General features: G+C 50.1%; 1 protein-coding gene across 3 annotated transcripts in view; it reads left to right on the top strand.

Moving 5' to 3' along the window:
• The first annotated feature begins 622 nt into the window (after nucleotides 1-622).
• Nucleotides 623-20,720, top strand: part of GAD1 (glutamate decarboxylase 1) — a 41,533-nt gene continuing 21,435 nt past the window's right edge. Inside the window, exons 1-6 of one of the 3 annotated variants that reach the window (XM_047084627.1) lie at nucleotides 623-663; nucleotides 2,086-2,230; nucleotides 5,631-5,693; nucleotides 11,750-11,908; nucleotides 13,274-13,516; nucleotides 19,385-19,475. In XM_047084627.1, coding sequence (XP_046940583.1) covers nucleotides 2,149-2,230; nucleotides 5,631-5,693; nucleotides 11,750-11,908; nucleotides 13,274-13,516; nucleotides 19,385-19,475 — 638 coding nt within the window. In that variant the 5' untranslated portion in view covers nucleotides 623-663; nucleotides 2,086-2,148. Of the gene's footprint in view, nucleotides 664-2,085; nucleotides 2,231-5,158; nucleotides 5,271-5,630; nucleotides 5,694-11,749; nucleotides 11,909-13,273; nucleotides 13,517-19,384; nucleotides 19,476-20,720 lie in introns of those variants that run through there. The other 2 variants (XM_047084628.1, XM_047084626.1) reach the window with 2 other exon arrangements.

The following is a 20,720-nucleotide window of genomic DNA, read 5'->3' as shown; positions in this document are numbered from 1 at the left end:
ATCCTGGTTCAATAGAAAGCCAGTGAGGACGCAACCCCAGAGCTCCCTTTTACTCAAGAAAGAGTCATCGGGTCGTAGATCCGGGAGGACAGCGAGGAAAGAAAGCCACTGCTCTAGTCTTCTCAAAAGTATGGGAGGGGAAGGGAAAGGGAGAGAGGGATGAAGAAGAAGCACTCAACAAGGCAGAACTCTTCATAGAAATTATCTTTTCCATCGTCTTACCCGACACTCTGTTTCAAAAAATAGAGCACGTTGAGTACAGCCTGGATTACTCATAGGGCCTTTTTTTTTTCCGGGCCCCAAACCGTGATCTGGATTTATAATCGCCCTTTAAAGCTCCAGAGGCGATCAGGCACCTGCAAAGGAGCCCCACCGCTCTGCCGACGAGCTGCCCCCGCAAGCAGCGGCCTCGTGATTCCCCCGCGGAGCGGGTCCCCGCCTCCCCACTCCTCCCCCGCCTCCCCCAAAGCCTAGCAGCTGCCTCTCCCGACTGCTCTCTTCTCCTCCTGGCGCTCGCGTGCGGGACGGTGCTGGCGGGTGCGAGGAGGCAGCTGGAGGTGACGCCGGGAAGATCACGCCTGTGGCAGGACCGGAGCCGAACGGTTCGCTGCGCGCTGCGCAGAAGAGCGGCGGGAGCGCCCGGCTTACTGTCGCCTAGCCCAGGTGGGTAAGCGCGCGGCCGCCTGGACTTCCCAGTGCCCAGCTTCAGCTCTTCATCTGGGTGCTCTTCACCCACGGTTTCTTGGTCAACCCCCACTCCCGGCGACCGCCACCTACCCTCCCGAGCAGAACGCGTCCCGCCCGCCCCACTCCTGGCTCTCCCTTGGTGCGCGGCGCAGTGACCCCCGCCCTCACACTCATCCAATCCCGCACCAGCGAAATTCACGCCTAGGGATGTCCAGAAGCTGAGACCTGCGCTGAAGTGGAGAGAGAACGATTTTCCCCAACGCTGCCTGGCTGTGAGCGCGGGTCTCACCGAAGGGCTCGTGGGCAGCGGCAGCCAAAAGGCGCGACTCGGAGCGGTAACCTGTTACTTCCCCAGAAGCGGCGGTCTACCGGCTGTCTGCGTTGCTGTATTGAGTGCGCGCGCAGGGCTAGGTGTGGGGTCCCAGGGTGCTTGTGAAGGCTGTGGCCGGCGGCTGCTACTCGGCAGAGTCTTAGATCTACCCAGATTGGCCCGCACTCTCTGTCCCGGGGCCTTCGGTAGCCATCGCGCCAGCGCCGAGCGCAGTACAGGGGCGTCGCGCACCGATCCTAGTCTGCCGCCTTCAGCGCGCAGAGGGCAAGTTCGTTTCTCCGGTAATGTCCTTTCTTGCCCCCCTCAATCTCCGGCTTTGTACAGCGACAAATCCCGGGACCTCAGAGAGTTAGGTGGAGAGGGAACAGAGAAACCCGGACCGAGCCTCATCCTAGGCTTCCAGATGGCTCAAAGCGGGGTGGGACAAGGTTTCCGACCCGCTGCTTTCTTGCTGTCTGGAGTGCAAGGTGATTGTAGTTCTTCCCCGATCAAGTCAGAGAGAGAATGTAAAAACATGACTCTTTTTTCCCCTCACCTTGTCTCACCAAAGTCCCCGGTCCCCGGAGCAGTTACCCTCCTTCTTTCCAGGGAATTAGCCAGACACAACAACGGGAACCAGACACCGAACCAGACGTGCCCGCCCCGTGCGCGCTCCCCCCGCCTGCCCGCCCTCAGGCTGCTGAGAGCCCAATGGGGCTGGTCGTGGCTCGGCTGGAAAATCGCACATTGAGCCTCCCGTGCCCTCCTACCCCTATCCCCCGCACCTCAGCGTTTTGCACTGGCCTTGGGCTCCCCTAGTCTCTGCGCTGCACTCCAGGTCACCCCGCTCCGCCGCCAGACTGGAGAGCAGCCCTGGGCTACGTTGCCCGCGCCAGAGTCCCAGAGATCGCGCGCACGTCTCCTCCTCCCCTCGGCGCACCCCGACCCAGCCGGTTAGGTGCCCTTCCTCCCGCCTCTCTGTCCCAAGCCCAGACTTCGGGGGGAGCGTCCGCGCCCCCAGCTGCTCAGTCGCCTCCCGCGCCGGACCCCGGAAGCCCTCCCCGCACTGCTCTCGCTTCTCTTTGCAGCCTGTTCCTGCGCGCGACTGGCCGAGGACCCCGGACAGCAGAGGCCCCAGGACGACCGAGCTGATGGCGTCTTCGACCCCTTCTTCGTCCGCAACCTCCTCGAATGCGGGAGCGGACCCCAATACTACCAACCTGCGCCCCACAAGTAGGTTCTGTCCCAGTTTCCTATCAAATAGACTGCGGGGAAGATGGGGGCGCTGGGACGTGAGGAGGCTGCGCTGACGGAAAGGGAAGGGGGAACGCAGAGATGATGGAGGCTGCAAAGAGATGGGGCCCTGACCTGGGTCCTGGCCAGAGGTCGTTTGACTGCCAGGGATGCCAGGAGATTCTGGGGCGCTGGAGAGTAGGAACCACACAAGGTTCGAGCAGCGGCGATCGTTGGGGGCTTCGCTTCGGGGGAGGGTCGGACAGAGAGAGTATTGTTTTTCTTGTGTGTGGTTTCTTCGCTTGGTGGGACGACTGGGGTCAGGGCAGAGGGCGGTGTGAGGAGACTGTAGCCTCGGCGGGAATAGAGTTTTCTGTCTCCAGCTCTCGTTGAGCGGAGATCCGGCCCCCCTCCTCCCTTCCCCCCCCCCCCGCGCTGTGCTCGAAGTCTATAATCAGCGGAAATTTCGACGTTAATTGCAGCTTTTAGAAAACTCGGGGTCCCTAATTGCTGGAAATTTGCGTCGAGCTATTGACGAGTGAGGGAGAAGCCAGGAGTGAGAAAGGTGCATAAAACGGTTTGAGATCGAGCCTCGACATTTCAGGCAATTAATTACATCTCAGACCAAAAAAAGAAAAGAGAAAAGAGAAAGCAAGGATCGGGCAGCAACCTGAATGGAGAGAGGTGGGGAACTAGGAAGGGGCAAGAAGCTTTGCTAGGGCGGGAGGAGAGGGCACCCATCCTTTCTCCGGGGCAAGAGATCTGTTAGCAATTGACAGATTTGGAAGAGAGAAAAAAGGGGGAACCAGATACAAGGCGGGGGGGTGGGGGAGACGGCTTTATGCTTCCCCACCTCTAGCTCAGTGTGCTCCTTAGCCCATTTCCAGAATCTGTCTTTAATTTAGATGTATTTCCTACCTTTCTGTAGAAGCCTGGCGATGAGGGAATTGTTTTTCTTTTTTCCCATTTTGGATTGATATGCGCCCCCCCCCCACACCAATCTATCAGCTCCAGTAGTAACAGCCCCAGAATTTCTATATAAGAGGGGCTTAGGAGTGGCAGTGTGGTTAGAAGAGCTTATTGCTACGCTTTTATGGCACTTTCTACAAGCTTGAGAAAATGTCAATTGTTCCCATAAACGAAGGTGGGGGATTGTCATCTGGCAAGCCCCCTCTCCAATTCTTTGGCGCAGCTACTGGCTCCTGGCCCCGGAGACCGGGGTTTAAGTCCTGAGGTTGCGTTTCAGTTCCCTTTGCAGCTCCCTCTCCCCGCCTCCCAGGCGAGCTACAATTACCCACACAACAAAGAGGGGCTCGGGAGAGCCGCCAGCCCTGGTGGCACGTGAGCCGGGCACTGGCGGCCGAGCTGGCCGGAACAGGCCGGGAGGAACGCGAGGCCTGCCCGCCTTTGTCTGTTGCTCTGGCCTTGATGGATTTCTTTTCCAGACCTGTCTACATTTCCCGCCCCTTTTTTGTTGCCTGATAGGGCTGGGCGATCGCTGTGTTCACCTACCTCAGAGTCCTTCCCGCATCCCACCCCACCCCCGTTAACCTTACCCCCGGCGGTAGCCCACGGTCTAACGCACACGCCCAACCTCGGGGGCGAGAACCAGTGAAGGCGCTGACCTGAGTCCGCACCTGGCCTGGCGCGCCCGGAAGCCACCGAGGCAGAAGGAAGATAGTCGAGGACCCTGCCTGGGAAGAGCGTGCAGCACCTGTCCTGAGAACGCCGTCAGTCGCCCCACAGCAGCCTAGCTGCGGAGCGGGCATCCTAAGCTGCAAGCGCTTGCCCGGCTCTCTACCGGCTCTCACCCTCCCTTGCAGACACACCCTCTACCCGCCGGCTGGCTCCGTTTCTCCCTCCAAGCTCTCTTGGGAAGTGGCCTTGCTTGATCCGCACAACCTTACTCGGCCTCCTGCTCCAGCGACCCCTTCTCCCAGCTCTCCGCCACTCGGTCTCCTGGACCTTCCTTGAGCCAAAGGGGATCCCTCACTTCCTTTCCTCATCTTTCCGTCCCTTTATTTCACTATAACCCCCCAACTCTGAAAGGCAGTGCAGTGGGTCTGAACGCCAATGTCCCAGCTGAGTAACCTTGGAAAATTCGCTTAACCTCTCTGAACCTCAATGTTTTTATTTGTAAAATGAGTATTAAGATTAACACTCTTCTTGTTTCACAGGGTTGTTCTGACTATTAGTGGAGATGGTGTTTAAAGCAAAAGCACTTTATTGAGTGGAAATAGCTCTTTACCCGCCAGGTATTATTATAAGGGTTTTGCTTTCGCACCGATTTTCTGTCTGAGGCAGGAACTCCATCTGTGACCTGCTGTCTCACTGACGTCGGTCTATTTCTTCTCCCCGCTGGGGCTCTGTTGTGCCTCGGGTTTAATGGATGTCACTCTCCTTATCGCCACCAACATTCGCGCGGGGCTGAAAGGCTGGGCCAGGGTGGGGTGGGGGGTGGGAATGATTGGAGGCGCCTTGCTTTGAGAGATACGAAGGGTATTTCACGCTGGGCCCACCACACCAGTTAGAGTGCGGGCGCCACAGGCACCCCCGTGCACCTTCCTGGAAGCCGAACCTCGAGGGCCGCATAGACCCTGAGGAGTTTGAGCCTGGTAATGAAGGAAATGGTCTGCCATTCGGACCCGGAGGAAAGGCGCCCGATTCCCTTTGCGTTCTCCCTCTCCACACCCGAGACGTCCGAGGGAAGGGTTAATGAGGGGCAGGTTGGGAAGAAGGGATCGGAGATGAGGACCGGAGGCGCACTATTGTTTCCCGATTCTGGGTCCGACTGAAGAGCAGCCATGCGAGCCCGATCATCTAGTCAAATACTATTTTTCACCCAATTAATTCCTGAACTCTTCCGCGACCCCATTTCATGCCAGTTTATTTTAAGCTGCCACTCGGCTGGAGACCCGCCAAGAAATTATGAGACGTTTTGGTCCCAGATGCCTCTGTGTTCCCTTTCCGGGCTGCTGTGGTCGCCCTTCGAGTCCGCAAGGCGGAGGCCAAGGGACAGGGCCTGGAGGGTGGGTCCTGGGTAAGGAGCGGCCTGGCCCCGTCTTTTGCACGTGGGTTGGGCCCTGTCCCACTCCGATCCTGCCTCCCCAGCTCCCCTGCCAGTGTCGCTTGGAGAGACGGGCGGGTCCCATGGGTTCTCGGCCTTCCAGAGACCCCGTTCTATAACTGAAAGTGGGAACAGGAAGGGAGTGTGATGGGCCCTCGAAGGGCACGAGTCTGCCCGTCGGCCCACGGATCTGGCTTCTTGCTTCTTTCACGAAGGAGTTTTTATTGAGGAGCACTGGCGAAAGACCGGCCTCCTTTTCCCCAGAACACATTTGCCCTCGACCCGGTCCCCCACGTTCCGAATCTCACTGATCGCACCTCTTTTGCTTTTTAGCATATGACACCTGGTGCGGCGTGGCCCATGGATGCACCAGAAAACTGGGGCTCAAGATCTGCGGTGAGTGAAAGGGCCCGCTGGGGCCTGGCGGGCCGGCGCAGCTCGCGGGTTTTGAGGGTTTGGGAGAGTGGGGCGCACGCAGAAGGAGATCCGATCTCTTGGGTTTGGCTTTCTAAAGCCCCGACGCCTAGCGAGACGCTCCTCTACCTGTTTTAACCCTCCTCCGCCTTTGCTTGACCCGGCCGGGAGGGACCTTTTTTACTGGAGTCCGGGACTAACCAAGACACGGCGGGACTTCCCCGGTCTAAGGCGGGAAAGCGCGAGCACAGCGCCCCCGCGCGGCAGCCGGGCTCTTCTTGCCCGGCGTCCGGGTCGTTCCTACGCGTGCGCTCAACCTGCGGCCAGAGGGTCTGGTAGAAAAGGTCAACTAGTCTGGTTTTCCTGGAGAGCAGGCCTAAGGCACGATTTCCGCCTGAGGCGGAGGCTGGCAGGTCGTGCCCCCTACCCCCGCCAAACGTACGTTGAAAGTGGCCTCCCCAGTTTGAGAATTTGCTCCGATATGTCATAACGGATTCAGATTTCGTTCTTTCATTCTTTGCCTGCAGCCCCCGGTGGCCTGCCTGGGGGAGGTGTGGGCGGGCGCAGTCCAGAGGGTTTGCGGAGCCTGCCCTTGAAGGAGAGGAGGGTAGGAAAACGGGGCAGGCGGGGGCGTGGGGCCGCAAGAGGAGAAAGGGGGTGTCGGGCACGATTTGCCAAAGAGGAAGAAAAATAGATCTGGGAGCTGGAAAGGAGAAAGAACCTTTCTCCGGAGACGTGATGGTCTGAAATGAAAACGCCCAAGGGCTGTAATTTTTTTTTTTTTTTTTTTTTTTTTTTTTTTTTTTTTGGTAAGGGAAAAAGGAGATTTGTTCGAAGGGACACAGCTGAGTGGCTCCGGCTGAACAATGAGGACTTGCTTTCCTTGCTACATTTCACCGTCTAAAATCTCTAACCTTATCGGGCCAGAAAATACGGACGGGCAGGGGGCGGAGGGGCGGGGGAAGATTAACGAGGGGCTTATTAAAGAGCCATCCGTCAGCGGCTGCGCGCGGGAGATAGCGGCGGAACGAGTACGGGGCACGCCCGCCCCAGCCGCGAGCGCGGGCCGGCCACGGCGTGTTCCCCGGGCCTGCTCTTCCAGCTTCTCTGCGTCCGGGGGCCCGAGGAAGGCGGCAGCTGGGGCCGGAGCAGACCGGGGGCATTTAACGGCTTCTGGGAATTACCCTCCGTCCCCCGCTTTGCCGCGCGGCGCCCTCCCTGCGTTTCCGGGGCTCTGTCCCTTTGATCCAACAAGCAGCATTCTCGGTGAGCAAGCGTTGCTCGACTAGACCCAGCCATCTTCTAGGGAAAGCCCAGCCCTGCCGCGCGGGGCGGCCCCGGGTTTGACCCTCTCCCCAGCACGCGAGGCCCGCGGGGCTAGGCCGGGGCCGCGTCCGCGCGCGGGGGCAGCTGGCCGCAGCCGAGCTTTGTTCTATAAATAGCCCCCTCCCCCAGCTGCCATTCCCGGCTTAATGGCCCGTTTCGCGCCGGGTCCCTTCGGCGGCCGCGGCGCTCAGCTTCTGCAGCCGTCATTGTCATGCAGCCGGGCAAGCAGAACTGAACGAGCCCTGGGCGCCCGCCGCGGTCGCGGGGAGGGCGGGGGAGACTTGGGATGAGCGCGGCCTTCCCCGCGGTCCTGCGCCTGCCTGGCGGGCAGCCTTCGTCCACCCGCATTCCCTGCGGCCTTGCCCTCTACGCCCCCCTCTCCGAGTCGGGGGAAGAAAAGGTCTAACTGCCCCCTTCGGGAGACACACCTGAAACGTCTCTAAAGAGTAACTGGGCAAGAAAGAGTTGAGCTTCCTTGGGTCTGAAAATAGGAGTCCCCTAGTTTGCATCAGTTTAGCCTGAGGAAGGACTCTGGAACATTTGGAGGTGACCATCCCCAGAGAGTTTCTCCTTTGTTTCTAAACACACACGTACCCCGACACTAATTTCAGAGAAGTGGCAACCTGTTTGACAGGAGGAGAGGCCTGGTAGTCTGTTGAGGGGAAATTGCCTTCTGCTAATAGGCAAGCTTTGGGGGCCACGCGTGAGGAGGCTTCACGTTAGGTTTGATTCTGAAAGGAAACAAAACCCCAGGCAGATTTAGTTTCCATACTTTAGGCCAACTCTGGCTGTCCAAAGTGAAGTCTTCGGTGTTGACCTAAATCTACAGCCTTCCCACCTCGCCCATGCACAGACACCCCAGCTCCCTTCCCCCCAGACATTCACCAGCCTGGATGCCGCCTTCTTGGCACTACCCAGGTTGGTTTGACCTTTCACATAAGGACGGGGTAAGAATTAATGGTCCTCTTCCAACCTCCAAATCCCCATTGCCCTGGGTGACTCCCCTAAACATCTTCAGTGCCTTGCCAAGATTTAACTCCCACCCCCTCTCCAACCTCCCTTCCTTGGAAGCGAGGGACTAAAGCTGCAAGGAAGGCCCTGGGTCTCACCGGTGATGTCAGAATCCTCTGGGAAAATAATCAGGTAGAGAAAACCCAGGGTCTGCCAAGATGTAGAGTGGGGTAGCTACAGGCATGGTGGTATGACTTAAATATAACGCGATGCAGGAAGCCCAAAGTTTGGGCTCTGGGTTCTGCTAACTTCTCACTGTGTCCTTGGCCCTCCATCACTTATGTACGCAGAGTTCTAAAACTGGCTACCAGTTACAGCCTCCGAGCTGGTTTACTTAGCCCATGAGGTGTGGGTGTGTTTAATTTTGTGTCAGCTGCCATGCAACATTTTTTTTTTTAGGTTTATTTATTTTGAGAGAGCATGAGCAGGGGAGGGGGCAGAGAGAAAGGGAGAGAGAGAGAGAGAGTGAGAGAGAGAGAGAGAGAGAGAGAGAGAGAGAATCCCAAGCAGGCTCCGGGCTGCCAGCTGCAGCCTGATGTGGGGCTCAAACCCATGAACCGTGAGATCACAACCTGAGCTAAAACCAAGAGTCAGTCACTTTAACAGACTGAGCCACCCAGATGCCCCCATGCAACTTTTAAACAATGAAAGACTTCGAATATTCTGTATTTCTGGCTTCTCTTGAAGTAAAAAAAAAGGTGGGACGGGAGAGACCTGGCAAGGTCAGCCCATAAAAATTAGAAAAAGAGCTCCTTTCTCTAGGTAGATGCAATTCCATGCTACAGCTTGGTTAGCAAGAGCAGGGGGGGATGGGCTTCAACCCCCACTTACCCCTTGGCCATGTGCCCTTATGCCATGCACAGCTCACAGACACATTTGGAAACAACTGGCTCAAGTCGAGTGCTTTCTGGCTCCCTACACTCTTTCCCCACTCAGTGGGCCCCCAGGCCTTTGAGTTTAGGGGTAGGGGTAAGGAATCAGCCTCAGGATCTCCTCACTGCCCAGAGAAGGAGTCATGACAGGGTTCACCTCCTGCTCCTGTTCTCCCCTTAAAGCTAGCTAGAGTGCTACAAGCTTGCCTCTGGTTTTCTCTTTGCCTCTCAGGAATGTTGAGCTGGATTACCAGTCACTCACAGGCTTGAACTAGGTTCTCACGGGTGGTGTGCAGAGCAAGAGAGAATACAGTCTGCTTCAGTGTCAGGGACCCCTGCTTCCAGGACCCCTTGCTAGCCGGGGAAGTTGCCAAAGCACTGACTTCAATGTCACCCTCCACCTGGTCATCCTTGGAGAAGCATACATTTCTTTCCAGAGCCTCTCAGAGCCATGAGAGGTCTGGATCATTTACCTTTTGTGAGGCTCCCAATGTCCTAGAAAACAAATACCTGCCAAGAAATTGTTATTCTGATAGCAATATGCAGTAAGAATTTATATAGCAAATTAATGGCTTTAAACACAATTTATAATGCAATGTAAGTGTGCTATTCATAAGTACAGGATTGATAGGAAACATTGATTCCTAGTGCACTCCAGGAAGTGTGGCCCAAGGATGAGATGCAGATTTAAAGTTGTGTCATAATTGTCATCTCTCAATACTATCAGGACACGTCTGGGAATGCCTGTATCAGCACCTCCTTTGGAGATAACATCCCAAGCCTATATCAAGGTCATAGGTCCTGCAGCTGCCCAGAGGAAAGGCGTTTCTAAGGGGTTTCAAGGTAGAGACTTATGGCTTTCCCAAGGAGTGAGTCAGAGCCAACCAGAGGTCAGAGACCTAAAGAGTAAGAGTTCACCCAGTAGGACCTCATTTCCACTAGGCCACATGGTTGGTCTTTTTAGCCTGGCAAATTCCATAGCTCGCTGTTCAGGAGCAGGTGAGCAGTCTTGGAATTCACGGGCCAAGTGCTCCTGCATCCCCGTGGCAAATGAGTGCTGGCTCCAGGTTTTGGACTCTGGGGGTTGTAGGGGAAATTCAGAAAGTAGGGGAAGAGGAGAGGGAAAGAATACAACCCCCATCTTTACATCCAACTGTGGAGCTTTATTATAGTGTCCTACCCCTCTCCTGATGTCCTTTGGGGCTCTAGCAATAAGTTTACAAGGTGAGTTCTGGGAAGAATGAACGGCCTGCTGCCTATTCTTCCCTCCAAAAATAGCCCCCCGCTCCTGTGTGTGGGAGGATTCCAATCACTGCAGCCTTCCCCCTGCATCCCTCCTTATTCCACCCCTCGCCACTGAATTGCAGTCCTGGGGAAGTAAAGCTGCATTCCCCAGATTAACTTGTCTCTCCTTGAACCTCCTGGGACTTTCCGCCAAGCCTGCCTTGTGATGTGCATGACTCCCCGAGGATCTTGGTACCTACAAAGACAGCTTTGGGGTCACCAAGAAGCTTAGAACGTTCTTCTTTTCTGTGTGTTGCATTTGGGGCTAACATTGAGGCAAGGTTGGAGGAGATGCTGAGGGAAGGAGTGGGTCTGCAGGTCCCCAGCCCCAGAAGGAATGGGTGTAGATACTGAGGGAAAGAGGGTGCTCCTCCTTGGCAGAGTCTCCAGCTCTTTTGCCTCAACCTGCTTCTCTGTTGGCCACTGGTGCTTGTGCTGCTCACCTCAGATGGGAGAGATTTCTCCTCCTTCTGAGGAGCAGAGGTGAGGTGCTCTGAGTCCCACCCTGGGCTCGGAATTCAGTCTGTTTAGTTCTAGGGTGGCTTTCTAGCTTTACTCCAATGTTGGTGACCATCTGCCAAACTGTAGGTTTGTGGAGGGTGGGAGATCTGTCTCATTTATCTCTATCTATCCCCTATCTTAGATGCTTAGCATAGTGCTTTTCCACAATAGATGCTCAGTAAGGGGGGCGCCTGGGTGGCTCAGTTGGTTAAGTGTCTGACTGCAGCTCAGGCATGATCTCGCACTTTCTGAGCTCGAGCCCTGTGTTGGGCTCTGTGCTGACAGCTCAGAGCCTGGAGCCTGCTTCGGATTCTGTGTGTCCCTCTCTTTCTGCCCCTCTCCTGCTCACACTCTGTCTCTCTCTGTCTCTCTCAAAAATAAACATTAAGAAAAGATATGTGCTCAGTAAGTATTTATAGAATTAAATGTCGGCACACATAAGGTCTTAGGCTTCCTTGTCTCTTTCCCCAGTACCTTTATTCAAGGAGAGGGGGTGGGGTGGAGACAGCTGCATGTCATGTTTGGGTCAGAAAAATTATACTTACATTCAACCCTGTGAGCATTACCTGGTGCCTGAGGAAAGCATGTTCCCTAACCCCTAGTGCTGGTCCTCCCTGACTCCTCCCTCTGCTGGTTCTCACCTCCTCCTTCCTCTGGTTGCACCTCCCATAAACCCAGTGCTGGCAGCATCCTCTCCAATTGTGTCCTTCCCCTTAAAACCCCATCCCGGGGCTAGTTACTGGAGTGGAAGCTGTCCAATCGACTTAATTCTGAGTTCAGTGTCATGTTCAGAGAGGAGGATGGGCTTTGCTTACTGTTTTCCTCTCTTGCATGACTGGGTCTGTGCCACTGATGACACTTGGCATTGCCCCTTCCCCGCCTGGAGGCCAGCAGTGCCAAAGCCCTTATATATAAAATGCAGATACTCTGCTTCTTCTCACGAGAAGCAAGAACCCTGCTTGGAGAGCAGATCTGGCCTGGCAGCTGACCCTCCAAGGCTGGGAATTTAGTGCATTCCCTCTGACCCGGCATCTTGTGCTACAGGCTTCCTGCAAAGGACCAACAGCCTGGAAGAGAAGAGCCGGCTTGTGAGCGCCTTCAAGGAGAGGCAGTCCTCCAAAAACCTGCTTTCCTGTGAAAACAGCGACAGGGATGGACGCTTCCGGCGCACGGAGACGGACTTCTCCAACCTGTTTGCTCGAGGTAGTCCCCACCCTCCTACCCTCTCCATGCCCCCCAACCCTCACCAGTCCTATCCAGTAGGTGCCTTGAGTTTCTTGACTTTTTCCTGTAATTATACTTCTGTTATCAAAAATGTCATTACTTTTTCTGAACTGTCAGGAAACTACTTTTCCAATATTTGAACGAATATACTCCCTCCTTCCCTACTGCCTAGGACTTCTTCGTTGTGGGTCCTGGATGAGGGCAGTCAATAAAAACAGTCAACTCTGAAGATACTTGCAGGGGCAAATATGGTTTCATAGAATCTCTGAACGTGAAGAAATCTTACATATAAGAAAATCCAGTGATTCCCATGGTAGCAGTTATCCTTCAGGGTTGGCAACAAGAAAATCACTCTGTGGGAAGCTGTGCGGCTGGGCCTAAAGACCAAGTGCTGTTCTGAAACTCCTTTTCCTTTTGGAGATCTTTCACTGATTACTGCTGTCCCCACAACTCTGGTCTCTGGAGGGTTTTCTCAGCCTCTCCTAAAACAGCTTGAAGGTAAACTTGCCCCCTTCCATTAACTCCCCACAGGCCATAGAGGCCAGACCCAAACAGTCAATAGGACTTCACTGAACCTCAGAGATAATCCGGTGAATCGATACAGAGCCTCATGTAGAGCCAATCAGCTCTTGCGCTATGGCTGACAACTGCAGCTGGGCCCCCTACAGTTTTCCTCCCTGCTTAACCCAGCCTGACTCTGCCTCCCACAGGCTAGAACCCCAAATCACCCCCAGATATCCCAAAGTCCAAGCTCAAAGGATGAGGTCAAGAGGGAGAGAGGTGGGAGTTCCCTCTCCCACTTTTCTGAGCCCGTCTTCTAGCTCTAGTTTTCTATCCAAGGACAGACACTACAGCGGACCATTCTGTTCAGGGGAGGACCTCAGCCTCTGCCCACAGAGCCCTCACCCTCTGCCGTCAATGATCAAGCATATCATAATGCCCAACCAAAAAGCCAGTGTCTTAAACAGATGTAGAGGGACACGCCTGGTCCCAGGGGAGCAAGACAGAGGCTCCTTCCATCACATACCTGACGGGCACTCAGTCAGCCTGCAAGTGGACCACAGTAGGAGTAGGCTGCTCATGGCTTCTCAAAGCACTCCATTCCACTTACGAGCAGCCCAACTCTCAGACAGTCTGTAAACCTTCAGAAAGTCTATGCACAACTTCTGTATATAGACATATGTGCACTTTTCTGGGGAGACGGCACATCAGATTCTCAATGTGTATACATAACCTGGAATATACCAGGTCTGTAAAGCTGTCGTGGCTGATATGAGGGATGTCTGGACTAAGGTAATTCAGACATGAGCCAGGCGATAACCCCTTGTTGGCTTTCCCGCTCAGATCTGCTTCCGGCTAAGAACGGGGAAGAGCAAACTGTGCAGTTCCTACTGGAGGTGGTAGACATACTCCTCAACTATGTCCGCAAGACATTTGATCGCTCCACCAAGGTGCTGGACTTCCATCACCCGCACCAGCTGCTGGAAGGCATGGAGGGCTTCAACTTGGAGCTCTCTGACCACCCTGAGTCCCTGGAACAGATCTTGGTTGACTGCAGAGACACCCTGAAGTATGGGGTTCGTACAGGTAAGAGTGAGAGCCAGGCGGACGTGCAGCGGGAAATTCGCCCCCCATTGCACCCTTGCCAGTTGAGGACAGCAAACTCATGTTCAAGGTGAAGCACAAACTCTGATGAGGGAAAGCAGCAACATGTTTAGCGACCACAGAACGACTTTGGACAGTGGCAGTGGGTGGAAGGCCTAAGTCTGGCAAAAGCTCATCATCATTTTTTTGTTGTAAACATAAATTAAGAAATACAAACACATGGTGCTATTTCAAGTTCTGTAAAAAGAGTTTTCATTCTTGGTTTTAGGCTCTTCCCAACCCAAAAAGAGGAGAATGACCTGTCCCCTGCTTCTTTTCTCTCCTCCATTTCATGCCTATTTCATTCTGATAAATCTTACCATTGCCTGCCCCTAAATCGGGGGAGAATTGGGCCCATTTCCCTCCCTTTCTGTATTAGTTTTCTAGGGCTGCCATAGCAAATTACCACAAACCCGGTGACTCAAAACAAGAGGAATCTATTCTCTCACAGTTCTAGAGGTTTAGAAGTTTGAAATTTAGGTGTGCAGGGCCATGCCCTCTTAGAAGATTCTTAGGCTCTGTCCTTACCTCTTCCGGCTTCTGGTGGATGAGGGCATCCTTGGCTTGTAGATGCATCACTCCGGTCCCTGCCTCCACCTTCACATGGCATTCTCCCTGCGAATGTGTCCACAGTTTTCTCTTATTTTTTTTTTAACTTTACTTATTTATATTTAGAGAGAAAGTGTGAGTTGGAGAGGGACAGAGAGTGAGAGAGAGAGAGAGAGAGAGAGAGAGAGAGAGAGAGAGACTGACTCCCAAGCAGGCTCCATGGTGGGTGTAGGTGCAGAGCCCGACACGGGGCCTGAACCCACGCCCATGAGATCAGACCTAAGCCAAAACCAAGAGTCGGATGCTTAACTGACTGAGCCACCCAAGTGTCCCCAAAGTTTTCTCTTCTTATAAGGACACCAGTCTTTGGATTAGGCCTACTCCACTCCATTATGGCCTCATCTTAATTTGATTACATCTGCAAAGACCGTCTTTCCAAATAAGGTCGTATTCACAGGAACCAGGGACTAAGACTTGATCATATATTTTTGAGGGACACAGTTCAACCCACAACCCCTTCTGTTCTCTAGGCAAAAATGTCACACACATACACACCATTTGCACCTTACTCTAACCTCTGGAGTTTAGACAATCTGAGTCATTAAATCCTATTTCTAATAGGAGGCCTTTGAGGATGCCCTCTTGCCTTTTGTTTCATGTTATAGAAACCCTCTCTAGTCAATGGTCCTGGCCAAAGTGGTTACTTCCCAGGTGCTTCAAGTTGAAGGACTTTTTGGATCTCTGACTGGCTGTTTCTAAGCCTACGAGTGGAGCAATGGTTTCTCCTTCCTGCTGTTTTTCCCCCACAGCAGCTTGGCTTTCCCGAGCTCTTGGGCAGACAGATCTACAGGAAGTGGCAGTCCGTGGCATAGTTGCCACCACAGGGGAGCCCCTGGTAGCCCCTTGTTCTTTTTATTCTTTCTCCCTCTCCTCTCCTTTGTTATCCCTCTCACTCCTCCTAGTCACTTGAAGATAGATTTAAGGCCAAGACTAGGGAGGTTGGGGGTGATAGAGCTTGAGTGAGACTATTGCGTGTCAAAAACCAAGTGTTGGAATGAAATAGGCTGGCCAAAGAAGCATTTTTAAATAAGGAATCCCAAACAGCTTTTGAGGTGTGCCAAGACCACTGAAACGAATGTGGCTTCCTTGAATAACTGCAGGATGGACAAGACTTAATTATGCTATAAAGTCTTTGTTTGATATTTTTTTTAATTTTTTTTAACGTTTATTTATTTTTGAGACAGAGAGAGAGCATGAACGGGGGAGGGTCAGAGAGAGGGAGACACAGAATCTGAAACAGGCTCCAGGCTCTGAGCTGTCAGCACAGAGCCCGACACGGGGCTCGAACTCACGGACCATGAGATCATGACCTGAGCCGAAGTTGGCCGCTTAACCGACTGAGCCACCCAGGCGCCCAGTCTTTGTTTGACTTTTAAAGAAAAGCCTGCTCATCAGTTTAGTTGCGGCTCACCTTGGTCTGATGGCTAACCTATCCCTGATGGAGATCAAGTAGTGTTATGTAGCCAGACAAAAAAGAGTCGGGATTCTCCATGTGTGTTTTAGGTGGACTTGCTTTAGTCCAGTGTTTTTTATTTTGTCAAGCCACTCTCCACACACTTTCTCAGACAGGTGAGACCATGTGCTTTTATCACCAAAGCTCAGAGTAGTGTTGTCCCTCAAAGAAAAATTGATTTGTCATAATCGCAGCTCGTATTGCCTCCAAAACTGAAGCATCACATGGTCATAGAAGCATGGACTCTTATTAGACCAGTGTATGACTCTACTTAGATATTTAGCCTGCAGCCCTTCACCCCTGTTCCTCCAAGCAGCTTCTGGGAGCAGATATTTGCGTTTATAGAGTTTGTAATCTCTCAGGCAGTGTGAAACCTGTATCTCAAGGTGTTGACCCTGGGAAAGTATAATATTGCTGCCAGATGAAAATACAGCTCCTGGTGGCTGATCTGTAATTTAGATATAGATCAGAGTGATAGGGTAAACCCCACAGGTGGAAGGTGTTTTTTTAAGGATGTTAATAGTCAGCCAAAATAATGAATTGGGTTTTAATAAAGTGAAAACAGACTGATCTGGGTGCAGTTTGTAAAGAGATGATATTGGTATTGGAAATTTCTTTACAAATTAACAATCTCTGGGGGCACCCAGGTGGCTCAGTCGGTTGAGCGTCCGACTTCAGCTCAGGTCATTATCTCATAGTTCATGGGTTCGAGCCCCTCATTGAGCTCTTTGCTGACAGCTCTTTTCAGAGCCTGGAGCCTGCTTCGGATTCTTTGTCTCCCTCTCTCTCTGCCCCTCCCCCACTTTCTCTCTCTCAAGAATAAATAAACATTACGAAAAATTAAAAACAAACAAACAAAACCCCCCACAAATTAACAATCTCTGAAAAAGGAACTAGTATATATAGATTCTCTGTGACCTGAGACAGAGACTGGTCAGCCCACAATCACGGTAGATATACCAACTTCCTTGGTTTTTCTTTTTTAACTTTTTATTATGGAAAAGTTTAAACTTTTCCAAAAGTAGAATAGTACAATCAACCCTGTATACCCAACACTTTTATCAACTCCTGACAAGTTTGTTTCACCTATTACCCTCCCTTCTCTATTATATGGAAGCAAATCTCAAAGATATTATTTCATCCATAAATATTCTTCATTCTCAAGAACTCTTTAAAAAATAAATAACCACAAGAGGCGCCTGGGTGGCTCAGTCAGTTAAGTATCTGGCTCTTGATTTTGGCTCAGTTTGTGATTTCATGGTTCATGGGATCAAACCCTATGTGGGGCTCTGTGCTGTCAGCACAGAGCCTGCATGGGATTCTCTCTCTCTCTCTCTCTCTCTCTCTCTGTCTCTCTCTCTCCCCCTATCTCTCTGCCCCTCCCCAGCTCATGCATTCTCTCTCTCTCTCAAATAAACATTACAAAAAATAACCATAATATCATTGTTAGATCAAAAAAATCCAAAATTTACAGTTCCTTAATATATTCAATGTTTATATTTTCAATGGTCTCATGAATTTTGTAATTCATAAATTATAATTTTATAATTCATCCCCCACATTGCAATTGCTCGATGTGTCTCTTAGTAAATTTCCCCCTCCATTTTTTATTCATTGAAACACTTTGAAAAATAACTTTCTCCCCCTACCTGACTTTAGGCCATGTGCTGCTTAGTACCACACTTATCATCTCTTCATTGAATATGGAGAATTGAAATTGAAGTTGAAAATAGGTCATTTTATTACTTGATAGAAATTTGGAGGCAGAATGCTGTAGTCATAAGATAAAAGTAAGATTTTAGACAATTTTGTTTCCTTTGTATATTCAATGGACAAAGAGATACTGGTTCACTTTTTTTTCTATAGAATTTTTTAAATGTTTATTTATTTTTGAGATAGACTGCAAGTGGGGGAGGGGCAGAGAGAGAGGGAGACACAGAATCCAAAGCAGGCTCCTGGTTCTGAGCTGTCAGCACAGAGCCCAACTCGGGGCTTGAACTCATGAGCTGTGAGATCATGACCTGAGGCAGAGTTAGACACTTAACCAACTGAGCCACCCAGGCACCCCAATATGGTTTCACTTTTATTTGAGGACATTTGTGTTAGTCCATCTATCATTGTCCATCTTTTGTGTCTGCCATAGAGATGGCTTGTTTTGATACATTGTCAAAAAGTGCGATTGCATTTATTTATGATAAATTCTATATACATATATATATATTCAGTCTTGAAATGTTTATTGTTGAAAGTTTTCAAATGGATATTGCATGTTTTTAGTGGATATCAACAAAATTTGTTATGTTGCAGGAGATCTCATAGATTCTGCTGGCACTGAGCAAAGTGGAATCATTTTTTTAGAGTAATCTACATAAATATCTGGAATCTGGCCCCATACTTACACTAAGCTTACTGTTTATGCTTCTTTCATTTTTTTCCCCCTGAAGATCAGTATTATTTTTTGAGGACTGTTGAGATTCAGAGATTGGTGTATTCTGATATAAGAAGTCATAGTCTGGATATTCTAAATGAGTCGCCATCACATCTAAGGAAGAATAGACATTTTCAGAGAGGGGTCTCAGACCAGGAACATTCAAACACCAGCTCTCTGACAGTTATTTCAGAGGCAAAAGCAATTTCTACTGGAAGCACAGCAGTCAGCATCTCTCTCTAATACCAGTTCTCTGTCACACACCCCTAGATAATCTATTGCATTGACACCTCCGTGACAACCTAGCCAAGCCTGCTGATGTGGGATTGAGTTTTCCTGTGAATGCCAAGTTGGCCAAAACTTGGCAACAATCCTGAATTTGCTGAGAACAAAGTCTGTTAAAGCATACTTTGTGTTATAACCGGTTTTAAGGTTATATAGTAATAACAATTATTTTACCAACAACTTGATGAGTGAATGAAGCTATATTTGCCTCTGTTTCACAGAGGAGATGCCAGGTTATCTCAGCAACAAGTTTGGTTTAATGGTCACCTGACTATGTATGGACAAAAACACACTAATGCTTGACATCATATTTGAGTGACATAGAGACCCAGAGACATCGGGACCAGAGCTCGCACCGTCCCCGGGCTTGGTTTGGGCCACAGAGTCACAAATCCTCTCTGAGTCCTGAAGGCTCTCCTCCATCAGTAAATGTTGATTTGGGGTTAAATCCTTGGGATGTTCAATTAAAAGTTGAAACACTTATGGATAAAATCAGGACCACTCTATCCAGATTTGTAATTAAAAAAATCATTATGACAGAGAAGTTCATCTGAAAATCAATAAATTAGATACTGGAAAGCTTATTAGTTTCATGACATAGGATTTTTTTTTTTTAACTTCAAAAGCATTCTGCTTCAGGGGCATCTGGGTGGCTCAGTTGGTTAAGCATCTGACTTCAGCTCCGTTCATGATTTCATGGTTCGTGGGTTTGAGTCGCGTCAGGCTCCATGCTGACAGCTCAAAGCCTGGAGACTGCTTCAGGTTCTATGTCTGCCTCTCTCTCTCTCTCTCTCTCAAATAAATTAACATTAAAATTTTTTTTAAGGATTCAGCTTCAGAAACATAAGTTTTGGGAACATCATTGATGCTAAAGGTTGGAATAGGGTAGGTCAATCTGCCCTCCCTTCCCCCATATCCTTGGGAAGTCCTGTTAGACTCTTGGGATAAAGAGCCCATCAGTGTGGCCAGCCTTTGCTTGGAAGATAGCTTGAAAAATCTGTTTGCCTTGATGCTTGCCTGTTACTCATTTCTCCAGGTCACCCTCGATTTTTCAACCAGCTCTCCACTGGACTGGATATCATTGGTTTAGCTGGCGAATGGCTGACATCAACTGCCAATACCAATATGTAAGTTCCGCATATTATTTTCATGTAAGCAACCAAGATGTGTGATTATGGCTTGTTGCTTTAAAAGCCCACTTCCAATGGTTCTATAATAATGTTATTACAGTTACCTTAGTCATTTTTTCTCTTAAAATCTTTTAAGTTTATATTAGACTAAGAGAATCCATGTCTCTTAAAGATGCATCTAAAGAGGTCACATTTTGGAGTATGATCTTGGTCTGTTTTCCCACCTAAGTACATTGGTCCTCATCACTTAGGGCATATTTCCTTCACAGTTAAAGCTGCCAGAAAGCCACAAACTAGTTTGACCCACCTATTGCTTACCTAAAAGTTCTAGAACAAAATTCAGCTGGTAGTGATATATATTCCTTTCAAAATAACTCATTGTTTTTCTGAATTTGACATTTTTTTCTGTACTTGAGTTGGCAAAACCTTCATTTGTTTCCAGTTTCCTATAAATTTATATGAAACTGACTCTAAGGCCCTGGAGGTGCAAGGATTTCCTGGGTAGTCTTCTTGCAATCACCCCCACAGACTCCTTTATATATATACTCCCTCTTTCGAGACAAGGACAGGTTACGAATTGATGGAGGGTCGTTATAGCCTACTGAGTACTGTCTTTTCTCTGAGCACTATGATCATGTTTTACCACTATCTATACACCCAGCCCATGGCACCACATTCTATTAAAATATCCAGAGGAAAATAATAAAACAAGTTTCTAACAATAATTTTTAAAATAACCATAGAAGAATTACATTAGTCACCGTGGAAATATTTAGAAAATAACCACCCACTTTCTAAGTTCATGGTGAAGTAGATTTGAAAAATGAATATAAGTGAAAGGGTGATATTGTTTAAGATGAGAAATTCCATTTGACATCAAGATAGAATGTAAGTTATTAAAGTTCGAGATATTCTATTTTTCTTCAACAAATTCCTACTGGCCACAAAACCTGAGAAGGCACTTTAAAATTATCTGTTGATACATGTGTGTTCCAAAGCTATTTAATGCTGTGACTCAAAATATTTAACTACATTCAGAAAAGTTTTTATTAATTAAGGATTCCTGCGTTGTTTGCTAATTTAAAACAGCAGTGACCGATTTTTAAAAGCAAATGTGACAAGTGAAGTTTTTAGTGCTAAAAGGCACAGGAGATTAAATTGATTGAAAACAAAAATGATTTTCATGCTCCCTGTTTGCAAGTCATGGTCAACGTCACAGAGTGTGTATGTTGGAGCACCGAG

Source organism: Lynx rufus, unplaced genomic scaffold, assembly GCF_022079265.1.
Source record: "Lynx rufus isolate CCGP_SWC_20201006 ecotype Redwood Valley unplaced genomic scaffold, mLynRuf1.p SCAF_2, whole genome shotgun sequence".
Taxonomy (NCBI): domain Eukaryota; kingdom Metazoa; phylum Chordata; class Mammalia; order Carnivora; family Felidae; genus Lynx; species Lynx rufus.
The sequence above is the reverse complement of the archived record's forward strand: the minus strand, read 5'-3'. Positions and strand labels throughout refer to the sequence as shown.